The sequence below is a fragment of the Rhea americana genome, unplaced genomic scaffold (genome assembly GCF_003343005.1).
Source record: "Rhea americana isolate MKP2758 unplaced genomic scaffold, rheAme1 scaffold_71, whole genome shotgun sequence".
NCBI classification, from domain to species: domain Eukaryota; kingdom Metazoa; phylum Chordata; class Aves; order Rheiformes; family Rheidae; genus Rhea; species Rhea americana.
In genome coordinates this window covers 2,894,105-2,916,424 of record NW_028186879.1, presented here as the reverse complement: position 1 = coordinate 2,916,424, position 22,320 = coordinate 2,894,105, and the positions used below count along the sequence as shown (strand labels likewise).

General features: G+C 36.6%; 2 protein-coding genes across 6 annotated transcripts in view; one reads left to right on the top strand and one right to left on the bottom strand.

Annotated features, from left to right (window-relative positions):
* Positions 1-4,057, top strand: part of SGCG (sarcoglycan gamma) — a 139,511-nt gene extending 135,454 nt beyond the window's left edge. For all 4 annotated transcript variants that reach the window (XM_085321808.1, XM_085321806.1, XM_085321807.1 and 1 more), the window contains 2 exons: positions 1,687-1,810; positions 2,566-4,057. In XM_085321808.1, coding sequence (XP_085177934.1) covers positions 1,687-1,810; positions 2,566-2,739 — 298 coding nt within the window. In that variant the 3' untranslated portion in view covers positions 2,740-4,057. The remainder of the gene's footprint in view (positions 1-1,686; positions 1,811-2,565) is intronic.
* A 1,868-nt stretch (positions 4,058-5,925) lies between these two features.
* Positions 5,926-22,320, bottom strand: part of SACS (sacsin molecular chaperone) — a 29,177-nt gene continuing 12,782 nt past the window's right edge. For both annotated transcript variants that reach the window (XM_085321803.1, XM_085321802.1), the window contains one exon: positions 5,926-21,377. In XM_085321803.1, coding sequence (XP_085177929.1) covers positions 9,814-21,377 — 11,564 coding nt within the window. In that variant the 3' untranslated portion in view covers positions 5,926-9,813. The remainder of the gene's footprint in view (positions 21,378-22,320) is intronic.

Below are 22,320 nucleotides of genomic sequence, written 5' to 3'. Positions count from 1 at the left end.
ACCTAGACTTACTATGGGAGGACCTTCTTGGGCCATAGTCCTCCTCTCGTCCAGATGGGCAGCTGCTCAGCACACGTGATGGAGCACATGGCATCTGCCGGGAGCGTGCACTCACGTGTGCGCGCGCGCACACACACACACACACACACACACACACACACACTTGATTTCCAGAAGGTGGATGCTACAACACAGAGGATGGGGAAAGCTGGTGCCTGCCTGGGTCTTGTGTCCAGTGATGCTGAGTTATGGTGGGTGCGCAGGTGCAGACCAGGGAACTGGGAAGTGTGACCAAGATCTGTATTATAGATGTAGCCTGTGTTRTGCTACATTTGTACAGCAGATGTGCAGAATAGGAAAGGTAACATGGCTGCAAAGTAAACTGAGAGCACTGTAATGTTCCCATAACTCAAGAGAAACTAAAATTTCCCCTGAACCCTGCTTTCCTCCTCTCCTGCTTTCTTGTCCCATGCTGTTAGCTCCAATAGGTGGAATCAGAGAGCTGTCCAGGTTCCCTCTCCTGTGAGACAATCACTTTAGTAGGCTCAGGAARGCCTGAGCTCTTTCAAAAATCATTTCAAATGAAGTAATTTGTTTGAAAAAATGCATATGTGCCAGTGCAAAACCAACACGTGTCAGCATGAAAAAGAACTCATACATACTTCTGTATTTAAGCACTGAGGATTAAATAATTGTTAAAAAAACCACAAAATCCTTTGATTCATTTTCTCTAGGAGAAAAAAAAAAAGAATATATAGCACAAATGGGGGGAAGGGAAATAGCCTGATTAATGGTGGCTGATAATGAAAAATACAGGCTGGTGTCATCAACAAGGGTGAGACAATATTCAGAAACAAAAGCTAACATGCAAAAAGTCTGATACCGTGGAGCTGCCAGTGCCTCCAGCCGAGGAAGCAATTTAATGACCAGCTTGTTGCTGAGTTTGCAGTTTTTCTTTCTTTCCCCTGATTTTTATCCTTGCTGTTTATTGTGGGAATGATGCCAAAAGTCTGAAGAAATAGGACCTTATCTTTCGGGAAAATAAAAATCCATTAATCCTGCAAAGCTGGCCCAATGCAGTGATTATTCAGCTAATACAGTCCCTTCCTGCCATCTTGTGGCACTGTAGGGTTTGCAGCTTTCCTTTGTATTGCATAGTTTGTATTTCACACCAAGCTTTTGGCTTTGTAGATCTTAAATGCCCATCTAGTTAAACTGCACATATGCACTGAGTGAAATTTTGGCCCAACTGACAGTAGAGGCAAAAGTCCTGTTGATTAAAAGCTTTCCAGGTTACACTCAGWATATTAATTTCAATACTCTGTTATGTCACAAAGGTAAACAAATTTGAACTAAAGATCTAAAACTGAATTCTCTCTCAAAAAAAAAAAAATACAGTTACACTGAAAGAAATCTCTCACGTAATTTCAGAGGGTTTGTATTTATGTATACTTCATGTCTGTACTGGATCTTGAATTCATCTTTTTTTGTTCTAATTTGGGATACACTAGTGTTTAAATAGTTGCCTGTTTTTTCAAGTCTCTCTGAAGAAAAAGGAGGCTACATTCACATGACTTCAAGTAATAGCTTTCAAATATTTGATTGTTCAACATTTACTTGTAATTCAAAATAAAGGAATATTTGAGAACGTGCTACTCAGAACAGATTCGCTGTTTCTGCTTTCAGACTGGAATCACCAACTCGATCTTTGAGCATGGACGCACCAAGAGGAATTAATATCAAAGCACAAGCTGGGAATATTGAAGCTCTTTCCCAGATGGATATCAAACTACACAGCAGTGATGGTGTGGTGAGTACAAGCACTCCGGTTTCCATGACTGTGGTTGATCTTGCTAGCTGATTATGTCTCAGAACATTATGTCTTTTTAAAAGTTCTACTCATTCAATCCTTCAGATTTTAGGAAACAAAGTATTAAAATTAATGGTGCCAGTAGTAAAACATTTATTTATAGGTCAGATTAAATAACAGTATCAATTGATCTAATGTCCCTATAGCTTAGAGAAATGTTTTTAAATAAGACTCTGATGCTGCTCAGCTCCATGGCTAACACTAATCCTGAGTCACTCCAGAGGGATTCTTGGACCACAGGTRAAAGATTCAGCCAAGAATCTCAAAAATATTTAGGTTTCTAGATAGCAGAGTGAAGCTCTACCAAGTAAGAGCTGCCCTAGCAGCAGCAGCACTAGAAATGCAGCAGGCTATTGACCCGCTCTGGCGTACTGAAGGCAGTGTGAGTTCAGCCGGCCGTGTCCGTCGTTAATCCACCGCGGGAGCCGCAAGGCTATAGCAGGCAGGCTGGGCAGACCTGCCCGYGCGACGGCAGCCGTGCCACAGCTGTGCCCGTGCCAAGGGCAGGGCAGGAGTTCATCCCTGCCCGTGCTCCAGCACTCACCTGAAGAGCCTTAGAGCAGTTTTGTATATGAACGGCCTGGGCAGAAGGCTGTTCTTAAACCACTGTCTAGATATAGTGCAGTCGTTCTCTGGAACACTTTATTGTATTATTATCTCTAGCAAACCCATTTGTCCTGCTTTCTCCCATGCAGCTTTTGCTTGATGCTGAAACCGTGCGATTGCCTAAATTGCCGGAGGGTACAAGAGGCGGATCTGGTACTTCTCAGGGGCTCTACGAGATCTGCGTTTGTCCAGATGGAAAGCTCTACCTGTCAGTGGCTGGCGTGGGCTCCACTTGCCAAGAATACAGCCGTGTCTGTCAATAAAGCACCAGAAAATGCCACATATTCCCTTGCTATTCTGAGTTTTATATTATTGCTAACAGAGCATTACTGAAAGAGGAAATTTAAAAAACAAAGCACTTCAGTTTAGGAAGCAGATATGTATCTAGAAACCTGGACTACAGGGTGAAAGGAGAACCAGAAGAGCACAAATGACATCTTAGCTTCAGAAAAATGACTTGAATCAAATGAAACGTTCTGGCAGTTTTGAAATCAGCCATACAGAGAACATAAGAAAAAATAAAAAGAACACTGAACTATTGTTCAGTCAAATGATTATGTTACTGTTAATATTTTTGATCTCCATGTGTTTTTCTCTCACTACATGTAAACACTTACTGCGTTAGTAGGTGAAATTCATTTCGAAGGAAGTACTTGAACTATTTGATAAGATAAAGCATTATTTGGGGAACTCAGAAAGTGCCAGCAAATGGTCTATGCAATTTTGTTCTTGCAATAACACAAAATATGAAAGAAAATGTGTTTGTATGAGTTCTGTGCAAAATGTGTTAGTTTTCTGACTTTTTGAGTTTTCTGTTTTAATTTGGCAACTTAAATGTTGATTTGCCTATTACTGAGAGTCACATAAAAATAGACTAACAGAAAAAGCTCCAGAAGTTACTAATTTATACCTTCCTGTGTCTTCAAAGCTGTTAACTGTACAGAAATGTGTTAGTATATTTTATAATAGCAATAGTTTATTGTGCTGCCTGTACCATCATACTCATTTAAACCCTTTTATATTTTAGGATATGCTAATTCAACAAGGCTATTTGCTCTGCCAGTTGGACTAGTAAAAGGAAAATCTCTAATGTAGCTCCAGCTTGTCTGATACAAGGAACTGTATGGGCTGTGGGAGAAAAAAAAATCCTTTCTTGTTGTCTGCAGATTGGATTAAGAGGACTGTRTCACTTCCATCTGCAGCTGTTGACTGCTCTTTCTGATCCCATCAAAGTGGGACCCCATCACAAAAACAGAGAGTAAAAGTACTTGTTATTTTTTACATTAGGACTTCGGATATAGAGTAAATGCTCACCAGAGCTGACAAACCATTTATTGACCTTGTAGAGAAACATGACTGCAGACCCATTTCCCTGTACAGTGTTGCACTGAAATCACAAATAAATTGTTTGCACACCTTTGGATAGCAGGATTTGTAATTAATAACCTGTTGCTTAAACATCATGGGTTTTTAATCCCCTTGATGCTATTTTGTATATATTTGATGATACTATTACCTAGTTAGGAGCTGCAGTCACATAGTGCCTTGGTGTCTTTTTTACAATAAAAGCTTAAACATTAATTATTATTAAATCAGTGTGTCCCTCTTTTAGGGGAAAAAATATTCATTCTTAACGCAGTAGCATCAGAACAAAAGAAAAGAATGGCCAAGACTGTATCATTTATTAAACTCGCTACTTTGGCTCTAGTGGACAAAACAAAGAAACCAACGCTCAGTCAAGATCCCAAATACCTACAAGAGACTGAGTAGGGAAAGAGCTCCCAGTTAACAGTATCTGCTGCTATTGTGGTAAAGTCCCSGGTAGTTCCTGCCTCAAGGACTTGCCTTTGTATTTTATCCAACAGTGTTAATGTATGATACTGAAACTACCCTTCATTAGCAGGGTGGAGCCTTCAGCAATTAATCCAAAGGAGAAGAGCTTCAATAGGAAGGGGTAAGTCACATGTGTGAGAGCTGAGATTTTGGGACCCTTCAGGCAAAGGAGGCAAGTGAGTTAAGGTCCCTTTGTTATTTGGAGAGTGCTCTAATGCTAACACATTGCCTAAAGGGTAAGTAGGATGTAACACATCTTTCATTTCTGAAATTCCCCCTTCCTGGGCTTAGACATCTACTTTCAGGAGCGAGTCCAGGGCTATTAGCCCGAAAGAGAGCAGTGCATCACTCTACTGCTAAAGAATGCAATTAAGCCTTCAACTGAGACAGGCTTTAAAGAAATACTGAAGGAAGATTTCTGTAACAGGCAGCTTTGGTGGTTTCAGTTCCATGTGCAAGCTGTTGCAGACCAAATTCCAAGCAGCCATTCACCATACAGAAAGCCTATGCGTTGTCACAAAGGATGGCAAATTCTATCAATGCGCCAGATACCTAAAAATTATCACTACTAGCAACCTCTAGGGCTGTAAGTCTTTCATAGGTCTAATATGACAGCAGGACAGGAACCTCAATCCTTACACAATTCAGCCACTAAGTAGTCTCAAAGGCATCCAAATTATCAGACATATGTTTCTAATATCAAGGATACRTATCTACTCGCTTCCATTTGGTATCAAACTACTCATTCATCTAGTTTAAGCCCCAAATTTTAGCCAGATACTGCAAGTAAGTACATTAGTCACAGTCTGCCTGTTCTGCTAAGCAATGGAAACATGGAATTTTAAGCTATACATTTTAAGGTACACTTTAAAATTTCCCACTAAATACAGAGTGAGGGCTTGAACCCAGGTTTCAGACATATCACAGGAATAACCTAACCCCTAAACTATTAGATATTTGGAAACAACTACTGTTGAACCTCTCCAACTGAAGTTAACATTTACATAGCTGTGGTATTCACCTGGGAAAATCATGGTGCGGTTCCCTGGCTAATAACGCTACTGAGCATTATGGCATCTCACTTAGACATTGCAATAACTACTGCCTTTCTAGGGCAATCATCCTTTTTGACATACCAGAATTCACAGGTGAATTCTGTGTTAAGGTGGGACACTAAGCAGATCTCCTGCATTCCAGACCAAGCCACCATCCAGCGCCAATTTGCCCCTCTTCATTTTTTCAGCTTCAGTTCTCATTTTCACTACGCTACAAAACTGACACTGAACACATAGTTGCATTGCTTAAGCTATGAAGGCAATAACTAGATTTTAAAAAGCATAGATGGCAACTTCTTTATCACTGAAGAATATTTGGGGGGATTTTTTTAATTTATGGTGAGTGGAGAAAAATCTATTGCTAAAATTATGGCAGTGGAATCAGCTGATGCTAACATCCAAATTGCTGTTGATCTCAGTGTAGTTTGTACATCACTTAAATTATCATTTCTGATATCTCCATTTGGACATCTTTCCATGTGTCTTTAATACTTGTAAATTGTTTCCATTGAAGCAAACAGAAATAATTACAAAGTAACAGAAAATTATGGCACAGGAAAATGAGAGTTTGCACTTTCTACTTTATTTTGAAAAGTGTCAGTAAAATGGAARAAAAAAAATACTATGCAGCACAATGAACTGTATAATTTGCATAGATGTTTCTCCCCCCAAAAGAAAAATTTACAGCAGTTCTTGTTAATAGTTGGGATTACTATACAATGGAAAAATAAAGAGATCAAAATGGTAGTAAGCATTGGAAGCGCCAAAACACAATCCTGTTTCCATTTCACAGTCTTTTAGTATTTATATTTGTCTACCTTTATATAGCTTTATGCAGAAGGAAACTGCAAGAATTATTTGAAAACTGAACTGTTGAATAAACTTTATACATTTTGAAAAGTGTTTCTCCCTTTCATGCTCAAATGAAACACAGCTTAAATAAATGTTGACTTTTTTTAATCTTCTAAGGACTCTTAAAATGTGAAATATTCAGTATTTTAAAACATGAATACTAAATCATAATCACAATTAAAAAAAAAAACTATTTTCCAGCATTTAGAATATGCTTTACAGTTGGGCTTCACTGGACATCTGGAATTCCTTTGTCTTCATTTGTAGGAGGTGAAAGTAAGCAGAAAAAAATGACAATGATACTAAATTAATCACCCAGAACTACTGAACCAAATAAACCCAGCAAAAGTGGTWAAAAAAAAAAAAAAGACAAAAATCTCCAACTGACTAAAAAGTAGGCTTTCATCAAGTGTGAACATCTGCCTTCATTTTCTCATGTTTAATTATTTTTATCCTATTTGTCTGTSACAAGAAGCATTATTTTTATACTATTGTCTTTGACTTCTGCCTATGTTCCACAACACCAATCCAGCCATTCTCAACTGTTCAGATCCAGCAATACAGCATCCAAAAGTTGGTACTACAACTTTYACTTTAATTGGAGTATTTACAATAGATTACAACTTTTTTTTTTAAAGCAACTCAAGTACCAACTGAATCTAAACCAAACTTATTAAACAAACTTTAATTTTCTAATCACCACAGTAACTTTAATTCTACTTTTCACTTTGCTCTCTTATGCAAACTGGATTCAGTCACTATTTGTGTACAGGTTTTGCAAAACTGTGTTTCTTTACAACATTTTTTTAATAGTTGGTTACATTAAAAAAAAAAACAAAAACAAAAACTATTTCCTTTGAAGAAAAGTCACATCTCGTTGCCCATCACTGAAGCAAATGAACAACGCTTTCTTAGAACAGGTTTTAATGGTACTGTTGAGAAGAAAACTTTTGAGGCTTCCACAATTCTTTAAATTCAAGTTACTAAATGTACAACTCAACCAGTTTCCTGTACCAGTTACCCTGACTAAACCTCTCACAATGATAATCCAAGGAGACAGGACTGCTGAAGCTGCTTTTGAAGACACATTTCTGTTACAAAGAGGACGTATCTCTGGTTGAAAAGACCTTTTGGTTTACATGAACTTGGGTAATGTGCAGAATTCCTTGTCAAACATACTTCTGTGGAACACACATGCTAATAYTCACTTCTATAGACCCTTGCTAAGAATCATAACACACTGCTTTTCTAAGCTTCCAGGTAGAACTTATGAACAATTATGTTATTCASTATTTTTCAATTATTCCAGCTGAGCCAAAAGGAAACAAGTTAAGACAACACTTAARACAAGTATTAAATTTATAATTCAATTCTTCTTGCTCACCTTGGCTCAATATTTAAACTTAACTCAGATTATGTGCTTCCTAAGGACTGGGACCATTTTCTTTCTCATAGTGTCAGCATCTGACAATATATATAATTAACAAAATAACYTAATAGTTCTGTGCAGCCATTTTAATGGGTCACAATAATATTTGTAAGGCAACGTAAGTTGCTTACAAGACATGTTATTACACACTTAAAATCTTCCTCCCCCAAAATCTCACCTAAAAACTGAAAAGTGCTCTCCTGTTACTCTTCCGTTATTTGCTTTCACACTATCCTGCTACTTGATTATTTTAGACATTTAAATTAAAACTTAATCAATGAGCCACAAAGCAATCTGTTTAAAAAATACAYGGAAAAAATGAACTAATTTATTTCGTGTCATACCAAGATTTTTGTTTTGCTTACATGCTATTTATTGAAAAAAAGKCAGCAAAATCTCTTTAAGAAAACTGTAAACATCTGTCATTACAAGAAAAATGCATTCATATATTTTCCTTTTTATATTTGTACAATTGCTTAGAACGAATTGAAAGGAGACTATATATTAACTTATCTAACAGAAAGACTGAAATAATAGGTATATTCAATCTAGTTTATAAAACCAAGACACATCAGACCAAAGTATATGTTTGCATTTTTCTTTATTAAAATTATGGCACTTAATATTTCATAGCAGAAATAATCACATGGCTTCACAATCAGAAGCTGTACAGTTTTCCTAACATCAAATTTCCTCCCATTGCCAATAATTACTTGCAAGTAAGATTTTTCTGATGAGAACAAAGCCCTTTTTTTGCCTGCACGAAGCAAAAGCCTTTGTTGTGATTTTTTCTTTTGGATTACAACACTCATAGCCATGTCAGCCCTAGGAGCTCAGTGCTGTTTATTTTCCTTTACATTCTGCAAGTTAAATTGTTTTCACTGTGCTATCAGGTAAGCATTTATAACAGCAAGTCACTGGTAAATGATTAACATTTATGTAAAATGTGGCTGATTCAGCAAAGAAAAATCATTTAACATGATGCCCCCCTTTTCTTTTTACAAATAGCTAATGTTGAATATTTCATGTCACATTATCAAAAGTATTACATATTATAAAAGAAAGGGTGTGAAATAAAAATCAGATTTGTCTAGGGCTGTAGTGAACACCAAAATAAAAAGAACATTACATAGCAGCACCTTGTAACATATAACAAAAAACAGTGCCCACTGTACACTGAATTGTACTATTATCAATGTTTGTTTGTGAAAAAACATATATATATATATATGTACACACACAAAGGCACACACACAGAAAAAAAAACCTTAAGCATTTAGACATCTGAAAAATGAGTTTTGACCTGTGTTTAAAAAAAAAAATAAAATAAAAATACTGTATAATAATGGTCACCAATTTTACATTATCCACATGCATTTTTTCACTACAGAGAAGATGACAGGTTCTAGAAAAAATGTAAATTAAATACATAATCATTTTATAATAAAGTGAATGCACTCAATGCACAACATGAAATTCCAAGTTAAATCAAGTATCATTATTTAAGATTAAAATAGTGTACCAATTCACAGGTACTGAATTATCCTTTAAACGTTCACAATGTGATACTGCAGCAAATTCATAATCAGATCCAGCTGATAAGAGTATTAGTATGAGTGACATGAAYGTCTACAGAACACAAAAGAATAGAGAAATGTTTTGGAGCAATACCTCCCCAAAGTTATTTTCATTTCCATCCCACTGCCTATTTCATAATATATCCAGTCTTAAGATTAGTACTTCGAAAAATGACATGACCTTTCTGGAAAGATAGTATTAAATGAAATAAAATCTAACATGGAGTTTAATTAGAGACTTCATCTAACAGAAAGCTAAGCTTTGGTTATATAAAGTGCAGTTCAATAATGTGCCAATTCATCACAATATTGTACATACAGCTAATTTTTGCAGTTCAGTTTCCTTGCAAATTTAAAAACAATATTCACGCTTTACAGTTTGCTTATACAGCAGGCTCAGTTAAAAAAAAACCTGTTTAAATTATCTTCAACTCTAAGTACTTCAGTACCATCCTCATATGCGTACTGTACTTCTAAACTGCTTGGTAAYGCGCAACTTCTTATCCAGTAATCTGTACAATTATATTTATATCTCATCATGTTAAACATCTAAGCTCTTGAGAATACTATTTTCTAACCTCTTCAAATCCCTTACACTTTCTGTTGTATAAAGTTTTCAAGTTTTATTATGATACAAGCAGTACATTCCATCACTCTCATAGCAACTTCCGAAGTAAACCTATCATTTGGAATCTGTGGAAAAGGGAGTAAGTCAGGATATCTAGTTTTTAAGCTATCTACTCCATAAGCTTCCAATGTCTGGACATCATTCATAAGCCCTTCAAGTTGTTGACTATATTCCTCTATCTTTTGTGCAAGTGCTACTGGTTTTACATCTTTATCTGACTTACCCCTCACAGCATAGTCAGCTGCAACCAAGGCTAGTTTAGTAGAAAGGTAGCATTTAAAACATACCCATTCATTGGCATTTTTATGAAGATCATTCCTTGCAGCTGAAAAGTTAGCTCGGGCCTGCCTAAGCCATCTGCGTGCCTCCACAGGATTGCCAACAGACCTGAATGTGGGTGGGACGAAAAAACGTTGCGAGTAAGATGGCCCTGTGGAAGGTGGACACTTCTCTTTATACTGTTGCCTTTCAGATTTATGGCTTGTTGCTTCTTGATTCCATGAAGTATAAAATCTCTTAAACGAAAATTTATCTGACTGAAATCGAGAAGCAGAGGATGAAAATGTTCTTCTTGATGCTCTGTCTGTATTCTGATCTACAAAAGCCTGTTTTTCTAGCCTGTTAATCTCATTCTGCAAATGTTTGAAAACTTCATTAGCTATCTCAAGGTTCTCTGCATTTTTATCTGGATGCCATTTAAGATACAGCCTTCTAATTATCTTTTTTCTTTCAGATTCTGGAAGCTTCCAAGCCTGTTCAATCACAGATGTTACTTCTCTTAATATTTCTGGCAAAGAGTTTGGCTTTATCTTTTTCGGAGAGTGATGTTTTGAGGACATTGTTTTGTGGCTCTCCTTACCAGTGAAGAGAGGGGGAATCGTCCTCAGTCCATGCACTGGAAATTCTGTAGGACTGGTTGGAGTAGAAGGCGTGCTGTCCTTACTCTGAGAACTTTCCTCAGGCCTTGAAAATTTGTACAAGTCAAGAGAGCTCACTATTTTATATTCGCTATATCCAATATCAATCTGATAAATTTTGCCTAAAAAACTGGGACTTTCATCATCTTCTCTTTCTACTTCTTGTACAATAATTGCATATGTGTAAGTTGGTTGATATGATCCATATATATCACCACCTTCAGCATCAACAAGATAACCAACATATTCACCAGGATAAAAMACATTCATTGGATCCATAAGAAGTGTATAGTGAATTTCAGCTGGTATAGGAGTGCCAGGTGTTGGTAGTTCAAGCTTTGATGGCTCTGAAGAGTCATACTTCACTCCTAAACTGTCAAGCTTCTCACTAATCCGGTAAATATCGTTACAACCCAGCATGGCAATTAAATACGAGGTATCAGAAATCAGATTGTCAGTTGCTGATTTTAARGTCATTGCTAATGCTAACAGGAAATTTATGTCTTTGCTGTCAGAGTGCTGTATATACAGCAATATTACTGCATTTCCATATCTCTTTAGAAAAGCAAATGTTTCACTTTTACTGTGGGGAATAGGAGCAAAACCTTTAACTCTTAGTGTTGTTTGTAATTTCTCAAAACAGGAAACTTTCAAACCTTCTCGTAAAGCTTTGCAAAGTCTTATTGCTTTCTCTTCATTAGCTAAAAAAGCATTGTCATTTTCATGCTTCATAATCCTAATAAGTCCTGTGATGAACTGTTCTGAAGACAACAGTAATTGTAATCTTCCCTGAAGGGAACATAATGCCCCAAATTGACAAATTTTGGGAGACTCTTCATCCAACTGTTCTTCAAGAATACTGCTAAGTAAGCGAGGTCTCAATTTCTGAGGAAATAACATTATTAGTTTAGTGTGAAAGCCATGGTCTTTGCCTAAGTAACACTGGCTAAGATCAACAAGCATTTGCACACCAATGTTACCCTGGATTCTACTTTTGTAGTGAGGTGCATCATCAAAAACTAAAATACTTGACTTTACCAACCTACCATCTTGACTGGGAAGGTAAAGGGCAAAATCTCTCATATTTTCAAGGTCATTTCTAACCTTGACAGAATCATTTTGAAGACTTTTAAATAGACCAGAAACTACTCTTTTAACTGTGCGCATTTCATTAGGATCCAGCTGCTTCCCTTCTGAGTTCTTGAATATGCGACCTAGAACTTCAACGTACTGCTTTGTTGAAATAATATCTTCAGTACCCAGATGTTTAAATAACTGATGGAAAGTACCAAGCTCTAAAGGAAGTTTGTAAAGGTAAGGCTTAAAATCAGATTCATACTCAAGGTTTATTACCACCTCTTCAGGCTTCAGGAGCTTCCAACCTTCTTCCACCATTACAAAAGAAACTCCTCGAAGCTGAAAGCGGAATTCCCTTTTCTCTGTACTTAGAAATTCATAAATGCTTCTTAGGACCTTGGCCCTAGTTTTCACCATGTCTTCGTCCAGTGTTGTTATATTGCATATGTTCCTGCAGTTATTGATTACTTTGTCCAGGGGAGGATCCAAATTAACATTCAGCATAGTCAAAACTTGCTCAAGCTGCTCTTGTGAACCAAGACTACTTCCTTCTTGTTCCTTGATGCTTAAGGGTGTTGCTTTCTCAGGAAGAATGGGACATGAAGTCCACAGTAACTGTAACACATCCGTCTGTTTGAATTTAGGATTTACCTGTGCCCCATTGAATCGTATAAGAGGAAGTGTTCCATTAACTTCTTGATACTGAGGATGAAATCTAACAAATTCTGCAGGAGCTCGTTCAGGGCACAGAAAAGGAATCAGTGACAATTCTTTCAGAAAGTTTCCTGACAAGAGATCAGTTCTTTCTTGAAATATATGATGGAGGAGGACATCAACAGTATTCTGTAGTGTTTCTTTAGACCAGTTTTCTGTATTAGCTCGCATGCTGATCTCCTTAGCAAACTGTAACAACTGTTGCTGTGAAATAATGAATTTCAGTCCAATATGTCGTAGAAAAGTTACCCATGATGCAAGAAATGCAGCTTGATTCTTCGGTTTTGTAAGCTGTTCCAGTTTCTTAAAAAAATCTTGAGGTATGAAGAATTTTTCAGGAAGCATAACTTCAAAGACTCTTACAGTTCTGTCATAAAAATATTTTGCRGGTTTTAATCTATTGCTTGCATCATGAATGATCAAAATGCTTTCCAATTTTTCAAACAGCTGTTCTTTCACTTCTGAAATCTCCTCAATGCTAGTTAGTCTATTCTTTAAGTAGATCAAGTGTTCTAATTTTGCATCGTAAGATAGACTTTCAATTTTTGGCAGAAGATGTTTCAAGTACACTTCAAGATCATCCACAGAGACACAGCCAAGCACAGTGTACAAGTCTTTCAAGTGAATTTTTTCTTCAAGAAAAGCTGACGAAGTAGACTGTGTCCATCTATCTACTTCTATAGATGGGATGCTTTTTGTAAGAACGTAACATGTCCCATATTTTGAAATGCTGATATATCGGCCACTAATGGATTTATAGCATGGAAGAGACTTTAAGATTTTAATATCATCCTGAGATGTCAAATGACTTAAATTGCAATTGAAATACATTAAAAGAGCTTCAAAGTCACTTTCTGCTAATTTTTCAGTCTTAAAAGTTGATGTCTGTACCATATATTGTATGGCTTTCAAAATGCTTGAAGGATTGTCTATATTTGCTGTATGTCTTGACAACAAAGGCACTAAAGCACTGTCCTTTGAGCAAATTTTGTTCAATGCCAGCTGAATACAACCAGTTTTCATTAAAGCATGAAAAACTTTATCACTCTGAGCATTCGGAAAAACAGCTATATGCATAATGCTGAGGGGCAGCAAAACATCACACTCCGGCACAACAAGATGATTAGCTGAGACAGTAAACTTTACACCTGGAAGCAAAGTCCAGTCCTTCAAAGTTTCAATAACATCATCAAATTTTGCTTGCATATCTTCTTGGTCCTCCTTAACATTTATAGACTCACTAATAAAATGCCAGGCATTTTTAAGCCAAGATTCACTTGCAAAGTTTTCTTTCCACTTCATACAACTTCTAGTTTTATACTCTCTAGGCAACACAGATGATAACAAATCAGCAAAACTTGTGATATCAAACACTTTTGCCACATCACTGCTAAGTAAAATACTGCTGTATTTCAAATACAATGTGTTCATAAAAAGATCCTTGCGAGATGGAATCAGTTCATGGTAGGTTGTTAAGAACTTTGGTCGCTTTGAATCAAAAATTTGCAAAACATTGTCAAGGGTAATAAGGAGGGGCAAGCCCTCAACTTGGATTTTGTTTTCTTCTGCATCCTTAAAACAATAGTCAACCAGAAGTTTGAGACTGTGGAAGAGTTTCAGATTTGTCTGTTGAAGACGACAAGGTAATTTTCCAATGTGGCAATTAGAGTCTGGAAGAGAAAATGTCATCAAAAAAAATCGGACATCAGCAGGCGTCACATAGGTAACAGGAATATCTGCATCTATCAGACAGTGGTAAAGATTTGCAGTTTCATCGCAGTTATATATCAAATTAAATCCAATTTCTAAAAGTAAATGCTTGAGCCTGTAAACATTTTCAGCCACTGTCTTGCGCGTTGTGATGTTGTACTCTGTGTTTTTGAGGTGCTGCAATTCATCTTGTAGTAAATTGTCAAAAAATGGCCTACCTTTGTTTGCAGTAGACATGTTAACCCAGGTGATGATTACAGCAGAATGCAAGTCAGAACCATCAATATTTGGAGCTCGCATAACAGGTAAAAGACGCTTCAAATCTTCATAAATGCAACTGTAAACTGCTTTCACTAAACAATACCAATCTGGCTGAATATCAAGTCTGTTAACTGGAAAAAAGGACAAAAATTTTTTTAAAGTGTCTTTCACAACATGAATAGGTGTGTTTTGCAATACTGATACTGTAGGATCAGTGCCTGGAAAATACCGTTTTTTCAGCTGAATCAGCAGTTCAACATAGGCTGGTGCTATCAGTGCTGTCATGAGGCTATTATTCCAGTCACTTCTTACTCCAACTCCATTATCATCACGCCATAGATTTCTTCTTGCAGAATCCAGAGCAAAGTGACCATTTACATGAAAAGGTAACCCAGTTTCTAAAGATAAAGGTAAGAAACAGAATGCTCTGTGGGGTTTTTTGTAATTATGAGTAATGCAAGCTGCTACTCCACCACGTGGGAAAAGAGTAATGTCCTCATTCTTGTGGGCTGATACAACACTTTTGGAYACCTTTTCCATGGCAGAAAAGCCTGACCTGTTACAAATTAACCAAGTTGTAAGATTCCCTTCAGAGTCTTCAGTGTCCATTGTGTAAGTTATCTGCTGCACAGGTATTTCACTTAGYTGCTTTTTTTTAGTTACACTGTCAATTACAGATGCATGGAATTGTTTTCTTTTCAGTCTGTCTCCATCAGTGATTTTGCCTTGTACAGAATATAACACGTTCAGTACTCCTGTTGTTTTTTCTATCTCACAAATAGAAATTTTCTCCATATGGTTCAAAAACATTAAAAGTTCTGCTCCATCTGTACGCAGCTTATCTAAAAGATTTTGAACCATTCTGTCTGAACACGGGACTGAGGAAATTTCTGATACTTTTGCCATTTCTGCATTTCGAAGAGGAAACCTAAACATTGTACAGTTATCCAGTTTAAAGTGATTTCCCAAATAGAGGTCCAGTACATCTGAGAACTGTGTTCTGAAATCTGCATCCAAATCTCTAAACATGCGCCCAGGACTTGTTGATGTTGAACCTGGTGCATACCTAGCATGAGGATCAAAAATACAAAGTATATCATTACCAGATATGAAAGAAGGGCAATCAGTAATATGATAAACAGAATTGAAACCTATACCATATTGTCCAGTTTTACAGGGATTTCCTACTTTTGTACCTTTTCCAAGGTTCTGAATTCCTCTAATATCATCTTCTGTAAAAGGCTGATTGTTGTAAACACACAGTGCTGGTCCTTGAAGTGGTGCCCATTTCTCATCAAATATTCTATCAGCTGGGTGCTGTCTAGGATCAAATACAAAACAGATTTCTGTAGCTTTTGCATCATCTGCATTCTGAAGGAGCTCTTTCAGCATCTCTTTTTCTGAAGGGTAGGCATTAAGGATGCTTTTGATTCTACTTGTCAGTTTTTCTTTCTGGCCAAATTCTGTTCCAAGGGTAGTGAAACAGATATTAGATGCATATCTTTCTAAAGCTTTATGTCGTTTTGGTATTGCTCCAAGCTTTACTGCAACTTCCCTTGGAATATCAGCATGACAATATTTAACAGTTGTGTCTTTAACTTTAATCCATGGACAGTCATTGTAACACAAAGATTTTGCAGGTAGAAGTGACAGACGAGTATCTGGTAACAAAATCTCACCATACTTCTTCTCACAAAATTCCTGCTTCTTTTCTCTAATAAGGCTCCATATTCCTTCACTAATTATTCGCCTGCAAAGCTGAAAGCTGTCTTCTGTTAGTTGTTTGTTTCCTCTTTCCTGATTTACTAGCTCCAAGACTAAGGCAAAATCCTCAACTGTAAAGGCCTGTCGCACACCCACACTTTCAAATAGTTCACGGAAACTATTTTTATATTTATTAGGCAACTGATAGAGATACGGTGCTGCTTCAAAATTCAAATGGAAAGACACTTTTGTTGGATCAACATACACATTCTCAACAAGAATAAAACTACAGTTTTTCAGYTGTTCAATTATCATAGTCTTTGTTGATTCACTTTCTAACATTGCTTCATGCAGATTTTTGTAACAGGCATTAGTGATATTCTCCTGATATAATGTAATTCCATCAAATGACTTAGCAACTTCTTCCAACTGATTTATGACCAAATTAATATCTGGTTTCTTAAGTAAACCCAAAAACTCTTTCACAGCTAATGACAAAGCACCACATCCTTTAAAGGAATGGGAGTTTTCATTAAGAATTGGTTCTATTAGGCAAACTGTATCTTGATGATCAGCAGTAAAAAGGTCGGTTGCTGAAAACATTGTTTCAGGCTGAAAATCACTGCCTTTCCAGTGTAGCGAGAAGCCTGCTGGTTTGGTAAGGAAAGGAAGGAAAGGGATGGTTTGACATTTTTCAGCAAATTCTTTAGCTCTAGGGTCCCTACACCTTAGTTTTTCATCAATAAGACTCAGTATAATACTGCTTCTGAGACAAGCTGCAACGTGATCAATCTTGTTAATTTCGGCTACTGACTCTGCACGTTCTATTAGATCTTCCCACAAAATATCATCCTTAGCCATGCCTAATTGAACAAGTTTAACCAAAATAACTGCATTAAGATAGTCCTGAGTAGTGCCATAAGGAAATCTTCCATCTTCAGCATCATATAACTTTGCAACTCTTCCTTCAGGATGGATCAATCTTGATGGTGTAACCAATGGATGTCCATCCAAAGAACAAGGAATACAAGGAGTAATACGAAGAATTCCTGAAAACTCCTCAAGTTTTTCATTGAGAACATAGCGCATCAAAGGATCACGCAGCTCTGCATCAATCTCCTGAACATTAGGGAAAAATACCTCAGAAAAGAACTGTTTCTCAGAGAAGGTGTTTTCTAATAATATGTACTTGCATCCTGCTTCTTCAAATCCCGTCTTTACCCAGGAAGGGAGATCTACAGCACACAGGTTTTTGGAACCAGTTTTTTTAAGGTACTTCAGAAAGATCTTAAAGGCTGCTGGTCCAATGTCTGGTCGTTTCAGTATTGAGTCATCCAAAAACCTTACATTCTTCATGGAAACCCAAGAGAAACCATCAGAAAATACTTTGATGCCTTCTTTGCTTTTCATGTGAGCTATATCTTCGTAAAACCCTTGACAAATAATAGAAAAATCATCATGAACTGAATCAGGATCTGGCCATATCGCAAAGCAACTGTAGTCAACTAGCTCACCGCTGATTGTCATGTCACGTAAAACGCACAGYGCTTCTAAGTATGCTTTTACAATAACATGCCTCATGAATACTGTGTTCCATCTTCCTTTTGTGTCTGTTTTCCATATCTCTTTCCGATTCGAAGTAACTGCAAAGCAGCCATTTATATGAAGAGGTAAGCCTGTTTTTATTCGCAGAGGTAAATAACAGAATACTTCCCCTATGTTGTTGCAATTAGGTTTCACAATCCACTTTTGATCCTGAGTTTCAGACAGCAACACTCCTATTCCACCACAGGGAACAAGACCTAGTCTTCGTCCACTTTCATGTAAAGAAAATTTTAAGGCCTCTCCAGTATCCATACAAGAACATATAAGCCACGTTGTTGAATCTACTGATTTTTGTGGCAGCTCATCAGCTGACCTTTTTATCTGTCCAGATTTAGCCATTTCAAAGAAAGAAGCTGGATCATCTTCTGGACCTCTGAAAAGCGGAGACTGTAAATCAGCAATTCGTCTAAACACGTGATGAAATTCTTCTACTACTATCTGTAAGATACACGAGGACTTTGGTGTTTCACTGGGAAGCTTTTTATTACTGGTGCTGCAGACTTTCATTAGTTTAGCTGCTTCCTTTAAAACACTTACATTTGGTGCAGTCAAGGCTTTGGAAGAACACTGATTTTTTTTAATAGTGACAATATCTTGTGCCATCCCAGGATCATCTTCCTCAATTTTCAAATATTTCAAAACCATTGAATTTACACTCTGAGCAAATATTATCAGCCTATGACCACAAATGCTAAATTCATCCACAAGAGAATAAATGTCTGCTGTATTGTAGCATGTACTGCTGACTTCACTTACTTTAGCTTCCTGCTGAGTTCTAAAGGAAAGCCTGAAAAGCGTTCCTTTGTAGCTGTAAGGAGATTCTACAGTCAGTGGTAACTGGCAACCAAAAACTCCTATAAATGGCTTGAACTGATTGGGAAACTTTCGCAGTCTCTTCTGTTGTTTACTCCAGTTAATTTTGATCCCTGGGTTAGATTTATCCCTAATATGCTTGCTGATATGGTTAACATTTGGATCAAACATAATCATGAACTCACGGCTCAAAATAATGGGAATATCAGTGATATGATAAACAGAATTAAATCCTAGCCCAAATTTYCCTACTTTGTCAACTTCACTCCTTTTTAAAGACTCTCCTAATCGAGTTATATTTAGAAAATCAGAGTCAGAAAATTCAGAATTATTGAATGACCACAAAGCTGGACCATGACATGCTGCCATTCCTGGATCCAAAAGATTCTCTCTTATGTCCATATTTCGTCTCATGTCAATCATGAAATTACATTCTGTTGCATTGGCATCATCAGCATTTTGAAGAAGCTCTTTAAAGATATCTGAAATGGAAGGGTATTCTTCCAAAATATTTTTAATTCTCACAGTCAGAGGCTCTCTTTGTCCAGATTGCTCAAATCCCATATTTTCTGGATTAATCAATCTTGTACTAAGACATGGGACATTCAACCACTCTGCAGTTTTCATTGGTATGTCTTCRTGCACCAAGATTATTGGTTCAACAGAATCTTCAAGCAAATCATTTAAATCATCAACTTTGATATCACAGTAACAGCACTCATGAATTGGTCTCATTGCAAGTTTATAAGGAAGTTTGCCACTGTATAGTGGCATAGGTGTATGCAAACTTGCAGGAATCTGATTGCTGTAGAGCCACCTTATAATACTCAACATGATGTGAAGATTTTGTTTACTCTCTTCTTCTGAGAGAGAGTGCTCACTTTTTAGATATATCTTCTGAATGACCATGGAAACATGGTCTGGTGTTAACTGCTCAATTGAACCACAGCATTTAAACAACTGGTGAAATTTAGCCATAGTTTTTGGCACATAATGTAGATAAGGCTGGAGGTCAAGATCAGGTACTGATTTTATTACTGCTTGTGTGAGAGAACAAAATGTTCTACCAGTCCAAACCCAAGGAAATTTTAAGGCTTTAAAAGCTTCTTTACCTTCTTCTAAATGATCATGCATAAACCCATAAATTTCAAGCAAGATATGCTGAAACTGATAATAGTCCTCATCACTGAAGGTTTTAGAGCTATGCCAGTCAACCACCACCTTGAAGTGTTTTAAGACTGCTTTTATACTAGGTTTGGACAAAATGCCAAGTGCTTTTTCTATATTCAAATGAAGATTTTCCACAAGGGGAAGGGAGGAACCAACTAAAATTGCATGAGATATATCACACATTTCTGGTGGAGAACACAGATTACAATGATCTCCTTTCCAGACTAAAGATGCTGGGTAATTTGGAGGTCTTTCCTTACATGCAGGAATCCATTTTATTTTTTTCAGTGCAGTTTTTGTTTCCGATGACTGAAGCAGTGTATGGTTTTTGTTCAAAATCATCAGAAGAGTTCTAGCTTTTCTTAACAATAAATCATGATTGGTGTTAGAATTAGCTTGCAAACTTTCAATTTTATTTGCCACTCTCAAAACATCATTTTCATCAAGACTGGCTTCACTTTTTAAGCCTATTTGTCTTAGAGAATGAAGAATATCTGATGAAGCTGTAAAAATAACAGGTGGGAAGCAAATTTCCTCCTCAGCATAAAACAAGTTTTGCAGTAGTTCTACCTCAGGATCAAAGAGTTCATTTGCTGACATTATCTTTTCCTGTGAAGTCTTAATAAACTTCAGAGATGTCAGCCAGTCTATCACATCTATATTCTCATTTTTCAGAGAAGTCAGATTTTCAAGAACCCACTGCATTATCTGTGTCGTTTCATAATATGAATAAAAATCATTTCTAAGGTCTTGTATAATAAGCTTTAAGCAATCTGTGCTTTTCAGCTGTTCTATTTTTAGCAAGTTAGCTAAGCGAATTGTAGCTTCATCACTGCTGTCAATTAGTGGAGTAGAAAATCTTAGACCAGGAGGAATTTTGGCCGTGTGATGCAACACCTTACAGCCTTTTAGTCCAGTAAAAATGGGGACACATTCATCAGATGATTTTTCAATTTTTTTAAATACCTGCAGTTCCTGAATAATTCTTCTCTCTTTTTCATTTGCATCAGTTAAACTAGCTAAGAATCCTCTAAGAGCATCTTTATGCGTTGATGGGAATGACACAACCTGACTGCATAGCTTCTGTAAGGACATTTTTTCCATTATTTGTAAAACAGCATTTGGTAAGGGTGGATGCACGTATTTTTTTATAAGTGGATGTTGTATAGAAATATCTAGCTTCTTAAGTACAACTCCACCAACTTTCTGAATAATATCAGCTAAATATTCTGGAAGCTGAGTCTCAGATTCATCATCCAGAATGATAGGTGATGGATTCTTAAGTCTAACCAGTTCCACTGATGTTTGGTTTTCTTCCAGCAGTGTCTTGGGAATAAGTGGCATGTCATCAAAYAGACTTAAGTCATCAGAAAAATGTATATACAAGTTCTTCCAGACCATCTTAAGCCAGGAAACGGATGGGTGACTTTTGTCTTCCAAACCTGGATACCACTGTACTACCATATCTCTGCCAGGCCATACGGTATTCATAACTTCTTTAATTAGCCGGGCAAATCTTTCTGGGTTCAGAAGCTGCAGCTGAGTACACGGCCTTCCTGAAATTACAGCAAAAGGGCAAAGCCATAAAAATCAGAGCTGCATGATAAAATAYAAAAGAAATTCTAACTTCTGTGCGCTGTATTCTATTTTTGTGGAAAAAGTGTTAAATAGAATTTTAGCTAACAGTTCAAACATTTCCCTTTGTTTTTAGAAGTTAATTAAATCAACTACATTCCACATTAGTATGAAAAACAAATTGAAAATGATTAATACATTATTGTGTTTGTTAATTTGATAGAAGGGTTTCAGGCAYASAAAGCAACTAAGAAGTCAAAAATCAAACTAGACACTTCAAATATATTTTTCTAGTTTATTCTTTACACTACTTATTTACCTATTAGTTTACTTGCTTGTTCATAATTGGAAATATTATTTATTAGATACAGTAAAGAGCAGCCCAACAAAACTCAGTTGCTCAATGAATGCTGAATCTAATTTAAATGTATATTCTTTTACTGTCAAAGCTTTCATTAAAATAAATATGCTAACCCTCATATCTCATTTATCATTAAGACAGCTCATAATTAAAAACCATGAAATGTCTGTGGGGTAGAAAATAGTGCACAGAACAAAAATACCGCTTCCTCCTGATGACACCAAAGACAATGACAGAAATAGAAGACAGACATCTATTTGAATTTTAGTCCTTTCTTTCATCTAAATAGTACTGATGTTTCATTAAAAGCAACAGTCCAACTAACAATATTATCTACTATCCCTGTTCTGCTGAAGATAGGCAGTAAAACATCCTTCAGAAACAAATTAGTTTTCTTTCACTTCATGCCCACAGAGCTATGCATTATGTTAGTTATGCTGTTAGGAAATGATAGCAGCCTTATGAAAAGAGAGAGAAGTAGTGGGACAGTGSGTCAGCAAAATAAGAATATACTTAAAACCAGTCTATTATTATTATGCCCACTATTTAAGTATGGAATTTTA